The sequence below is a fragment of the Scyliorhinus canicula genome, chromosome 25 (genome assembly GCF_902713615.1).
Source record: "Scyliorhinus canicula chromosome 25, sScyCan1.1, whole genome shotgun sequence".
Taxonomy (NCBI): domain Eukaryota; kingdom Metazoa; phylum Chordata; class Chondrichthyes; order Carcharhiniformes; family Scyliorhinidae; genus Scyliorhinus; species Scyliorhinus canicula.
In genome coordinates, this window is record NC_052170.1 from 15198145 (window position 1) to 15211339 (window position 13195).

General features: G+C 48.3%; 1 protein-coding gene across 2 annotated transcripts in view; it reads right to left on the bottom strand.

Moving 5' to 3' along the window:
* LOC119957203 (volume-regulated anion channel subunit LRRC8C-like) overlaps positions 1-13195 on the bottom strand; it is a 29884-nt gene that overhangs the window by 14114 nt on the left and 2575 nt on the right. Inside the window, exon 2 of one of the 2 annotated variants that reach the window (XM_038785018.1) lies at positions 6560-6699. In XM_038785018.1, the coding sequence (XP_038640946.1) occupies positions 6560-6697 (138 nt within the window). In that variant the 5' untranslated portion in view covers positions 6698-6699. Of the gene's footprint in view, positions 1-6559; positions 6703-13195 lie in introns of both variants that reach the window. The other variant, XM_038785017.1, reaches the window with a different exon arrangement.

Sequence of the window (13195 nt, forward strand, 5' to 3'; positions counted from 1 at the left end):
ACGCGCGTTTTTATCGTTGACTCGGCTAGGCTGTGCTTCTGTCAGTGTTAAGGATCAGCACAAGCAACTTGACACCTGATTTCAACAAACTGGTAAATGACTGCAGTCAGATGCATCATTCTCATTGACATTGTTCTGTTACTTACTGAGTTACTTTGTTTTTCAAATAAATGTGCTCTTTTTTCTTTAAAGTCCTTTTATTTCACTTAATATACAATGCGGCCCTTTAAAATTGTGAATTTCTGAATGTGGCCCTTGCACGGAAAAGTTTGCCCACCCCTGTTCTAGAAATAGCCCCTCATATATGAAGCTGAAGAGTTTGTGGCAGGCAGAATAATTGCCAACTGGGGCCTCCAGGTTTAGTGATTGTTACAACCTGACAGGAGGCACAGGGATCTGCAACATCAGTGTCCCTGAATCCGATTTACCGAGATGAGGTGGCAGGGCTACCCCACTTTTCCTAGGACTGCTGAGATGTAAATACCCTGCCCGGGTATGGGCCGGGAGCGGGAAACCCTGCGGGGAGTAGGAGGAGTGAAAAGTTAGGAGAATAAAACCAAACTTTTCTACAGTCATTGCTTCCGAGTGGTCGTTTGTCTGCAACTTTACACTGGCGATGAGGGTTAAGTGGAGCTGCAGGAGGCGCCATTTCCTCCGGATCGGGCCCACCACGATTAGGCCTCAGGAGGCCTACACGCAGGCAACAGATATGCCACTCATTTGTAAGCTTGAGGCATTTGATGCCAAGACTGGGAATTGGACCTTGTACATGGAGTGAATGAAATTTTTTCGTCTGAACAACATAGTCGGAGACGACAGACGGATGGTGACCCTATTAGGGGGCAGCAGGGTAGCATGGTGGTTAGCATAAATGCTTCACAGCTCCAGGGTCCCAGGTTCGATTCCCGGCTGGGTCACTGTCTGTGTGGAGTCTGCACGTCCTCCCCCTGTGTGCGTGGGTTTCCTCCGGGTGCTCCGGTTTCCTCCCACAGTCCAAAGATGTGCGGGTTAGGTGGATTGGCCATGCTAAATTGCCCGTAGTGTCCTACAAAAAGTAAGGTTAAGGGGGGTTGTTGGGTTACGGGTATAGGGTGGATACGTGGGTTTGAGTAGGGTGATCATGGCTCGGCACTACATTGAGGGCCGAAGGGCCTGTTCTGTGCTGTACTGTTCTATGTTCTATTCGTGGTTTCTGATGTGGAGTCTTACAGCATTATCAAAAGTTTAAATTTTCACAACTCACCCAACAACCGCCAGTTCACGGAACTCATTACGCTGGTTGGCAATCATTTCAACCCGAAACCGGCACTATTCTTTCGCTGTTTTCGTTTTTAACGCGGCTTCTCAACACCAGGATAAACCCATAGCAGAATTCCAGGGCCGGTTGCGCAAACCCGCTGAGTTCTGCGAGTTTGGGCTGGCATTAATCAGAGTGCTCCGAGACCGGTTGGTTTGATGGATCAGAGACGGGGCAACCCAAGGGCGATTATTGAGTAAAACTGATCTGGACCTTAAAAAAGTGACTTAAGATAGCGTTGTCCCGGGAGGGTGCAGAACTGGGGCTGGTTTAGCTCACTGGGCTAAATCGCTGGCTTTTAAAGCAGACCAAGCAGGCCAGCAGCATGGTTCGATTCCTGTACCAGCCTCCTTGGACAGGCGCCGGAATGTGGCGACTAGGGGCTTTTCACAGTAACTTAATTGAAGCCTACTCGTGACAATAAGCGATTTTCATTTTTCATTTCAACTCAGTATCCAGGAGTCCCGAGAGATGGCCATCCTGAATCTTGGTCGCCCAGCAGGGTGCGGAGTGCCCCATAGCTTTGCGGAATTTCCAGATTCCTGCCATTGGGGTGCGCTCCAGGGTACCAGGACCGACGGCACCATTTCCCTGCCGACAGACACCATGAGTCCTGCACACCGGAGATCCCTGACAAGCATAATCAATGTGCCGGCACAAGAGAGAGGCGGCAGGACAGACTCCAGCTGGAAACTTCACCCAACCACCACCGCAACACCGCTGACTGTCCTAGAGCACGAATGCATTTTGTCGACGACATGCCAGATTAGGCCCACCACCTTCGCTGCATTTCGGCACCACGGATGGCGCCGATCAAGGTACAGTCCGCATTAATGGGTTCCCGATTCGGATGGAACTTTATACTGGATACGTGGTCTTGGTGATCAGCTGCCACACATACGACAAAATTTGCTCAGGGATGCACTCCTTAGCATTGAGCGATATCGTCGCCCAGCTAGCGACGTATACAGGGGAACGATTGGAGATGATGGGTACCTCAGAGGTCCCCATGGAACATGGGGCTCAGTCGACGAATCTACCACTTGTGGTGGAGAAAGTTTCAGGCCACATTTGCTGTGGTGCGACTGGCTAAAAAGTCTTTGGTTGGACTGGCAGCGAGTATGTTGAATGCACCCCAACAGGCCAGACCCGGAATTGGCACGTTTCCCAGGAGTGTTCCAAAAGGGCCTCGGTACCATTTAGAGTTCCTCAGCCAGGACATCAGTAGACCCGGGGCCCTAACACCCTATTTTCGGGCCCACCCTGTTCCTTATGCTTTGAAACTGAAGGTCGATGCAGAACTGGACTGTTTGGAGAAGCTGGGCATCATCCGCCTGGTGCAATTTGCGGATTGGGCTGCACCTTTCGTGCCAGTTATGAAGTCTGACAGGTCTGTCTGCATTTGGGGGGATTACAAAATAGCAATCAATCGAGCATCTCGTCTGGATCGTTACCAGGTGCTGAAAATTGAGGACCTATACACAAGGCTCAGCAGAGGAAGGACTTTCACAAAGCTCGATATGAGCTACGCCTATCTCCAGTTGGTTTTGGACCCATCCTCACAAAAATACATAACCATCAACATGCAAAAGGCTGCCTTTTGGGGTCTGTTCGGCATGTGCCATATTCCAAAGGGTGATGGAAAATATCCTCTGCAGGTTGCAACAGGTGGCAGTTAACCTGGATGAAGTGCTGAATACTGGTTCCTCCACTCAGGAGCATCTGAAAAACCTGGAGGATGTGCTGAGTACGTTTGAGACGCCAGGGTTCACGTGCATCATGAAACGTGCGTGCTCCACATGAAGAAGGTGGTCTATTTGGGCTACAGGATAGACAGGCATGGACTACATTCAGTAGGTGATGAAGTTCAAGTCATCCAGCAGGCCCCCGTACTGAAGGATCCCACAGAACTCTGTTCATTTTTGGTCCTGGTTAACTATTGAGGGAAGTTCATCCCGAATTTCACAGTGGTCTTGGCCCCACCACACCTGTTGTTAAAGAGGGCCAGCGGTGCATTGCTTTCCTCCGCTGCAGAGTGTTCGGTGAAGTAAAGCGGCGACTGTCGTCCTCCCACTTGCTGACCGATTTCAACCAGTCAAAGCCCTTGTTGCTCGCATGTGACACCTTGCCCTACGGAATTGGGGCCGACCTGGCACACAGGATGGACAATGGTACCTAGCGACCCACTGCATTCATTTCACGCGCTTTGACGGCTGTGGAGTGAAAGTACGACAAATAGAAAAGGGAGGTTTCTCACCAGTGTTCGGTGTAAAACAATTCCATCAATGTGTCCACATGCATTCACGGCACATAGCAACCATAAATCCTTCTTGGAGTTATTCAAAGAGGACAAGGTAATCGCGACCTTACATTTTATGGACTTGTTACCTGTAATGGCGGCCCAAGTAAAGGCTTGGATGCAGATTTAACCGCTGATGGTCAGGGTCCACCATATTGTGCTGTGCAGGTCCAGCACCGTCACCTCCCGGGGGTTCTGAGGGCGTTTACCACAAAAATGGTGGAACTCAGTGGATGGCATTCTGCTGTGGAGTTCCCGAGTGGTCATCCCCAAACGCAGCCAGGAGGCAATTATGCAGGACCTCCACAGCGAGCATCCAGGGGTCTCCAAAATTAAAATATTGGCCCGGAGCTAAGTGTGATGGCCCGGCATTGACACGGACATCAAGAATTTGGCAAAGTAATGTATCCAGTGCCAGGAGTACCAGAAGCTCCCCCGGCAGCTCTACTTCACCCATGGGAATGGCCGGGCAGGCCATAGTCCCGCCTCCTAGTAGATTTCGCAGGGCCTTTCCATGGGGCAATATACCTACTCAGAGTAGATGTGCATTTGAAAAGTATGGATGTACATCTGATGACAATGACTACATTGCATGCCACCACCAAGTGGCTCAGGCAGACTTTTAGTGTTTAAGGACTGCTGTCGGTACTCGGGTCGGACAATGGCACCGCCATTGTTTGCGAATTTTTTAAAAGCACAATGGAGTCAGTCATATCTGCACTGTGCCTTATCACCGGTCCTCAAATGGGTTGGCAGATTTTGCTGTACAGACATTCAAACTTGGGATGATAAAACAGACCTCAGACTCACCAGAAACCTACCTCTCCCATTTTGTGTTCTACTATTGAACCACGCCGCCGCAGCGGGGGTGACGTCCATGGAGCTATTGATGGGTACGTGATTGAGCCTCGTTTTGCCGGACATTGGGGATAAGGCCCGTGACCAGCAAGAACAGACAGGAGCGAAGCAAGCCAGGCCCATGAGAGAATTCGGCGCTGGTGACTCCATTTAGGTCCGGACTTTTATTGATGGGGCGTTATGGATTCTGGGAATTGTCATAAAATTTTCCGGGCTGGTCATGTATATGGTGCGGTGCAAGGGAAAGACTCGAATTGGCACATGGCCATCTCCGGCGCTGGGTGGAATAGATACTTGAGGGCCTATCATGGATCCCAAGCCGATTGGTGTCCCTCCCTCCGGTGGTACCCAGCGAGGCGGCTGAACGTTGTCACTCCAAAATGCGGGTGGTAGAGCAATTTGACCAAGAGTCAGACATGACGTTTTTCCCATGGAAATCAACGCAGGTCCAGGGGTGACTGACGAACAAAAGGCTGAGGAACTGCCCAGATGTTTAACCAGGAAGCAATACTCCCTTCCGTAGCACCCCTCTGGGCCCGGATAATCAGCCCTTGGTGAAGAGGGCGAAGGATTTCCTCCCTCCTTTCGAAAGGGATGATGTATCGACTTGGGGGAGGGGAGGGGAGGGTTGTTACAATCTGACAGGAGACCCAGGGATCTGCAATGTCAGAGTCCCTGTGGCCTCACCTGAATACAATTTACTCAGATGATGGGGCAGGACTACCCCCCCATTTTCCTAGGACTGCTGGGATATAAATACCCTGGTCCGGGTGTGGGCCGGCCGCGAGAGACCCTTCGTGGAGTGGGAGGTGTAAATAATAAGGAAAATAAAACCAAACTTTGCTACAGTCATCGCTTCCGAGTGGTCGCTTGCCTGAGACTTTACAGTGATGGTGTCCCTTGCCCAATGGACTGCATGCACATGGACTCCCTAATTGGAGGGGAAGGGGGGGATCATTGGATAATGATCATTTAAAAAAATAAATAAATTGAGAGTACCCAATTCATTTTTTCCAATTAAGGGGCACTTTAGCATGGCCAATCCATCTACCCTGCACATCTTTGGATTGTGGAAGCAAAAACCCACGCAAACATGAAGGACAGTGACCCAGAGCCGGGATTGAATCTGGGACCTCGGCACCGTGAGGCAGCAATGCTAACCACTGCGCAACCGTGCTGCCCCTGCATAATGATCATGTGTGGAAGCCAATGTTCCTCATCTCTAGTCCAGAAATATTAAGGCCAATTTTAAAAAGTCTTGCATTTATTTTTTTAAATAAACTTAAGAGTACCCAATTATTATTTTTTCCAATTAAGGGGCAATTTAGCATGTCCAATCCACCTACCTGCACATCTTTGGGTTGTGGGGGTGAGACCCACGCAGACACGGGGAGAACGTACAAACTCCATACGGACAGTGACCCAGGGCCGGGATTCGAACCCCGGTCCTCAGCGCCGTAGGCAGCAATGCTAACCACTGAGCCACGTGCCGCCCAAAAGTCTTGCATTTATAAAAGCGCTTTCTATAACCACTAGAGGTCCCAAAGAGCTTTATAATTAAGTATTTTTGCCATTATAGTAACTGTTATAATGTAGAAAACATAGAAAATAGGAGCAGAGGTAGGTCATTCGGGACTTCGAGCCTGCTCCGCAATTCAATGCGATCATGGCTGATCCTTTTATGTCAATGCCATGCCCCCACACCCATACCCTTTATCACCTTTAGAGTCTTGAAATTTATCTATTTTCTTCTTAAATATATTCAATGACTTGACCTCCACTGCCTTCTGTGGTAGAGAATGCCACAGGTGGACCACCCTCTTGTTTGAGACACCCAGCCAGAGGAAATATAAGAAATGCAGCAGCCAATTTGTGCACAGAAAGCTCCCACAACCACAAACAGCAGTATGATAATGACTGGATATCTGGTTTTGTGACGTTGAGGGATGGATAGAGAGAGGCCAGGAGACTCACCCTATAACTCCCCTACTCTTCTTCCAATAATGCTGTTGGAATTTTCTATATCCACCAAGGGGACAGATTGTTCAAAAACACAACTTAATTACATGTCATCTTTGGAAAGGCTTTTTCTCCCCTCTTTTTACCTGCAGTGCTCCACCAAACATTGACACCAAAACCATTAGAAGGGTAAGATACTCTGCAAACACGTCCCACCAGGGCTTCAGGATTTTGAATGCTGGGTCTTGTTCTCCAAAATATGATAATTCTGTCACTGGAATCATATCTACTAAGATGACAAGATAACGTTATTATAAGCGCAGTAGAAACCAATAACAAGTTTTATTTAGAATAGGAAAACCCAGGTATTCACTAAACGAATGGAGCCACATGGTTGATGGTTTAAACAAAAGTATTATACGCTACCTAATTCTAAAATAAGCTTTAATAATTACACCATCTCACCACCACCTTCCCAAAGGTAATTAGGGATGGGCAATAAATGCTGGCCTAGCGATACCCATATCTTGTGAATAGAGTAATGTTTGTCAAAGCTACACTTAAGATAATAGAAATACAATAAACACAATTACTTATACTCCAAATCAGGTGTCTTAAACTTCATTTTCTTTCCACACCTATTTGACTTACACCTGTCATGATTACATAAAAGGTGTTTCCTCAAATTGGTCCATGAGTTAGAATTTCTTGTGTGAGTGTGTGTGTATATAGCCCTCTTTTAATCTATGAGTGGTTCAATTTAAAATTAACCCAGCAGACAACCTTTAGTTTGAAACAAGATAAAGGTTAGTTTATTACAAAAACTACTGCTAAATCTACTTGTGTTAAAGGGATAAAGTTCTTAACTAAAATACAGATACAAAGATCAAAGTAGATAAGGGGAAATAAAAAGATACTTAAAGATGAAATTTCATATCAGTCTCTGAGAGATTTCATTATGGACCCATTGCTGGAATTCCTTCTTTCCAAAGTGAAGGGTTTGAAGCTTTTTAAAAAAAAAAAATTTATAATGGCTTTTCTCATATTTCTAAACAGTTGTTGCTTATATACATTACATTTTTCTTGCCTGTGCTAATTTGCTTTATTTTACAGAGAGGTTTGTTTTGTCCTTCATTTAACTAACTGCATTCGTTGCCGGGCTACCAGGGAAGCAAAGGCCAAGACGTCGGCCTCCTTCTCCTCCTCGACTTCCGGGTCCTCCGACACCCCAAAGATTGCCACCTCAGGACTCATTACCACCCCGGTTTTCAAAACCCGGGACATGGTATCTGCAAATCCCTGCCAGTACCCCCTGAGTCTAGGGCACGACCAGAACATATGCAGGTGATTAGCCGGCCCACCGGCGCATCTGGCACACTTGTCCTCCAGCCCGAAGAATTTACTCATCTGGGCCACCGTCATGTGGGACCGGTGCACGACCTTAAACTGGATCAGACTGAGCCTGGCACATGTTGTGGTCGTGTTTACCCTGTCCAGAGCTTCTGCCCAAATACCGTCCTCCATTCCCCCCCCCCCCCCCCCCCCCCCCGGAGCTCCTCCTCCCACTTATGCTTCAGGTCCTCAGTCTGTGTATCCTCTGCTCCCATTAGCGCTTTGTAAATATCTGAGACACTACCCTCGCCTACCTCTCCCCTCGATACTACTCTGTCCTGCCTCCCCTTTGGCAGAAGGCGTGGGAAGGAAGGCGCCAGCCTGCGCACAAAATCCCGCACTATAAGTATCTAAAGTCATTTCTTCCCGCCAGCCCAAACTTCTCCTCCAACTCCCTCATGCTCGGGAAGCTCTCTTCCAAGAACAGATCACCCACCCTTGCAATCCCTGCCCTCCGCCACAGTCGATATCTGCTGTCCAAGTTCCCCCGGGCAAATCGGTGATTGCCGCAGATTGGGGTCCACACTGATGCTCTCACTTCCCCTATGTGCCTCCTCCAGGTCCCAGGTCCGAAGAGCCGCTACCACTATAGGGCTGGTAGAATACTGCGCCGGCGGGAGCGGCAGTGGCGCCGTGACCAGAGCTGCCAAACTGGTTCTCCTGCACGAAGCAGCCTCCATCCGCTCCCAAACCGACCCCGTACCCACCATCCATTTCCTTATCACCGTTTTGTTGGCCACCCAGTAGTAGTTGCTGAAGTTTGGCAGCGTCAGCCCGTTCCCCTGTTCCTTTCGAGCATCACCTTCCTCACCCACGGGGACTTCCCCGCCCAGACAAATCCCAGGATAATTTTATTCAGCCTCTTAAAGAAGGACCTCGGGATGAAAATGGGGAGACACTGAAATAAGAACAAGAATCTCGGGAGAATCGTCATCTTAACAGTCTGCACCCTCCCCGCTAGTGACAGCGGGAGCGCATCCCATCTCCAGAACTCGCCCCTCACTTGCTCCACCAACCAGGACAAGTTTAGCTTATGCAACTTGACCCAGTCCTGTGCCACCTGTATCCCCAAGTATCTGAAGCTTTCTCTTACCAGCCTGAATGGCAACCCCTTCAGCCTACTCTCCTGCCTTCTCGCCTGGATTACGAATAACTCGCTCTTAGCCATGTTCAATTTATATCCTGAAAACCGGCCAAATTCCCTCAGGATTTCCATGATGCCCTCCACCCTCGTCATTGGGTCTGCTATGTATAACAACAGGTCATCCGCGTATAACGGGACTTGATGTTCCACTCCCCCCGGACCAGCCCTTTCCAGTCCTTTGAAGCTCTCAGAGCAATTGCCAGCGGCTCTATGGCCAGCGCGAACAGTAGTGGGGAGAGAGGGCAACCCTGTCTTGTCCCGCGGTGTAGCCTGAAATAATCTGGTTTCGTCCTTACACTAGCCTCTGGGGCCTGGTATAACAGCCTAACCCAGTCAATGAACCCCTCCCTGAAGCCAAACCTTTCCAGCACCTCCCACTTGACCCGGTTGAAAGCCTTTTCCGCATCCATAGCTATCACTATCTCTGCCTCCCTGCTCTCCGGGAACATCATGATCACATTAAGCAGCCTTCTTAGATTGGCCGCCAGTTGCCTACCCTTTACGAACCCAGTTTGGTCCTCCGCAATTACGTCCGGTACACAGTCCTCAATTCTAGTCGCAAAGATCTTGGCCAGTACTTAGCATCTGCGTTGATCAAAGAGATCGGCCTATAAGACCCACAGGCCTCCGGGTCTTTATCCCGTTTCAGAATAAGCGAAATAGTGACCTGCGACATTGTCGGGGGTAGGACCCCTCTGTCTCTTGCCTCGTTAAAAACCCTGATCACCACCGGCTCCACTATCTCAGCAAACTTTTTGTAAAATTCCACCGGATACCCATCTGGCCCCGGGGCTTTACCCGACTGCATGACCTTCAGGCCCCCCAATACCTCTTCAATCCCAACCACAGCCCCCAGTCGGTCTACCAGCCCCCCGCCCACTCTTGGGAAGGTCAGTCCGTCCAGGAATCGTCTCATCCCCTCCGGTCTGCTGGGGGGTTCCGAAGTGTACAGCTTACTATAAAAGTCCCGAAACACCTTGTTCAGCCCTGCCGGGTCCCCCACCAGATTTCCCTCCCCATCTGCTATCCGTTCTATCTCCCTAGCCGCTTCTCTCTTCCTTAGTTGTTGGGTGGTGAAGCTTTTGATTAGCATTCACTCTCCTTGATTGAATACTTGCTTTTTGGAGTTTTGTTCCCGCCTAACAATCTGCGCTTGTTGTTGCCATTTGACAATCTCTGAAGTATAAGATGGTATCACAGAACAAACAGAAAAATTCTCAGTTTCCTTTTAAACAGAAGCATTGTTGGTGAACTCTCTGTCATTGCTTTTGTGGTGTTCCAGTATGACATTAGAAATTCATTCACTCTTCTTGTCAATGTATCTTGGTTCTTGAATGCCTTGATGGAATGTTTCAGTGATTGAATGAATCGATCAGTGGATTCATTTGTTGCAGGATGGTACGGAGCTGACTTTATATGCTGTGTACCGTTTATCTTCAGGTAGTCTTAGAAGTGAACATTGTCACATCCGATTTGCTCCGGTGTACCAAATTTTGCAAATATTTTGTCTAGCTTCTCAATAGTTTGTTCTGTTATCGTGGATTTCATAATCACTGCTTCTGGCCATTTAGTGTGCATCACATTCACTAGGAACATGTGACCCTCCACTGGGCCAACATAGTCTACGTCCTCTGCCGTGGCTGTGTTGGTTATTCCCACAGATGTAATGGTAGAGTGTTTCTTAGTTTTACACAAGACTGACATTGCCCCATTTTCTCTTCAATTTGAACATTTAATCATGCCATCGAAAATAACTGCTTGCCAGTTCCTTCATCCTCACCACATCAGGATGTCCCTCAAGGTTGGTCAAGGACTTTATTGTGGAAGCATGGAAGAATAATTATTCGGATTCCCCATAATAAAACTCCATTCTGGAGTGCCAACTCGAGTCTTCGTGTGATGTAGGGCTTGAGGTCTGGATTTTAATGATGAGTGTCTGACATCTTTCCTTTTACGATCATGTCCACCATCTTCCCCGTCAATGGATCCACTCTTGAGTATCTCTGAACTTGAGATGATGTCACAGGTACACCCTGAGAAATACAGGGTGTTGACTAAATGTTCTGCAGGTTCTTGCTTGACTTGAACCGACAATCTTGACAAGTTCAGCATGTTGCTTTGACCTATGATCTTGCATATCATACGTGTCTGCCGATAATACCAAAGACTATCTTTGTAACCTACTAGCTGCTAAAGAAGGAATACTTCTGTACGGCCCAAAGATTGTTATCAACGGTTGGTGATCCGTTAAAAGAGTAAACTTATGTTCATTTTTTAAATAAATTGAGAGTACCCAATTCATTTTTTCCCAATTAATGGGCAATTTAGCGTGGCCAATCCACCTACCCTGCAGACCTTTGGGTTGTGGGGGCGAGACCCACGCAAACAAGGGGAGAATGTGCAAACTTCACACGGTTAGTGACCCAGAGTCGGGATTGAACCTGGCCATCGGGTGACTGCAATGCTAACCACTGTGCCATCGTGCTGCCCCTAAAATTATGTTCATAAAGGTAGTAGTGAAACCTTCTTACCCCAAAAATGATTCTCAAAGCCTCTTTTTCTAGTTGAGCGCAAGACTTGTCACATGCAGCCAGTTTTTCTCTGCTGCTTCTGGCTGTAACCCTGCTTCCAGACCTGGTGTGTTATTCTGTATGCTGGCTACCTTTTCCAGACTTTGAAGCCTGGATTACGGCAAGGGTGAAAGGTGCTACAACCAGTTGGATGGAAGGACAGAGGAGCCTGTTGCTGCTGCCTGTTGCTTGTAGGGGAGAGAAAGGAGAGTGCTTGCCTGCCTACAGTTGCCACACCTGGGACTCGTACTTGCTACTGGCTGCCTTTCTGCTTACCAGCTGGGAGTGGAGCATGGGGCGGATTTTGGTTGGCTTGCTGCTGGGTTGAAAGTGGAAGAGAATGGACTTGCTTTTGCAGTTTTAGACTGGATGGTGTCTGGAGACCGGATGCCGGAACTGTGGGAAGAGCAAGATAGTGGCCCAATTGACTATGTGTACTGCTTGTACAGATGTTGGTTTTGTTTTATTGTTGGAGGATTGTATGGTTATTATTGTATTTTTGTTGTGTATTGTTCTTTATTGTGCGTAGCGGCTGGGTACTCGCCAGTTGCGGTCCCTCCTGCTTCTGAGCACTATGGGTTGAGGGGACCTTCCCGGTGCTCGTGAGGCAGAAGGGTGTTTTCTCACTCTCTCCTCAACTGTGCGCTGCTGTCCTTTTTCGGCGGACTGAGCTGCTTGCCGGTTGTGGTGTGAGACGTTGAACGATAAGTGAAAAGAAACGGTGCCAACCGCTCCTCCCACGACCCCGAGGTCATCTTTTTCACGGCTCGCTTGAATGTTTGTATTGCTCGTTCGGCTAACCCATTGAGGTCGGGTGGTACAGGGGCGTCCGCATGTGCCTGATGTCATTCTTGACCATGAACAAAGTGAACAGAGCTTGTGCCGCCGCCCCTCTGGCAGTCTGTGCATGCAGAAAATAGATCTCAGTCTGTCCATAGTTGCTTGTGTAGTTGCCGTGGGGACTCAGGTATACTTCAAGCCACTTTTGAGTGGGTGTCTACTAATATAAAGAATGTGGTCCCCTGAAACGGACCAGCAAAGTCGATGTGTATATGGTACCAGGGCTTCCCGGGCCACTCCCAGGGTGTATCAGGGCCACCGGTGGGGCCTTCTTGTGATCCTGGCATGGGGTGCAATTGCGGGCTACCTGATCGATCTCGGCATCCAGTCTGGCCACCTAACGTAGCTTTGCACCATTTGATGATTCCTCTTTATTTTTGTGTATGGTCCTGCACTGAAATAAAGCCATCTTCTTGTTTGACCATATTGCTGTTCTCTGATTATTTCACTATAATTCCAAGGGTGAACTACACAATGTTGGTTTGAAGGAAAATCCTTTCTACGAATGAATTGGGCCCTGACCCGTTTCATAAAAATGGGATGTACCTCAATTTTCTTTTTAGTTCAAAACCTTCAGTGTCGGCGGTTTGCTTCGTCCGACGCATGTGAGCCTGGTCCGAAGCATCTTTCTCTGCTCTCGCCACTGTCACCCCTAGTTTTGTCGACATTTCTTTTTAGCAATTGATTTGTTTTCTTGTCTCAATCCTCGTTGCCAGTTTTCTCTTGTTTGATCTCTGATTTGCCACAAAGCGAAAAGGTATGGAGGAGCCACACTCTTGGATTATTACAAACACGATGAGAGGTTTTATTAGGAGATATTTCTCACGCAATCTACG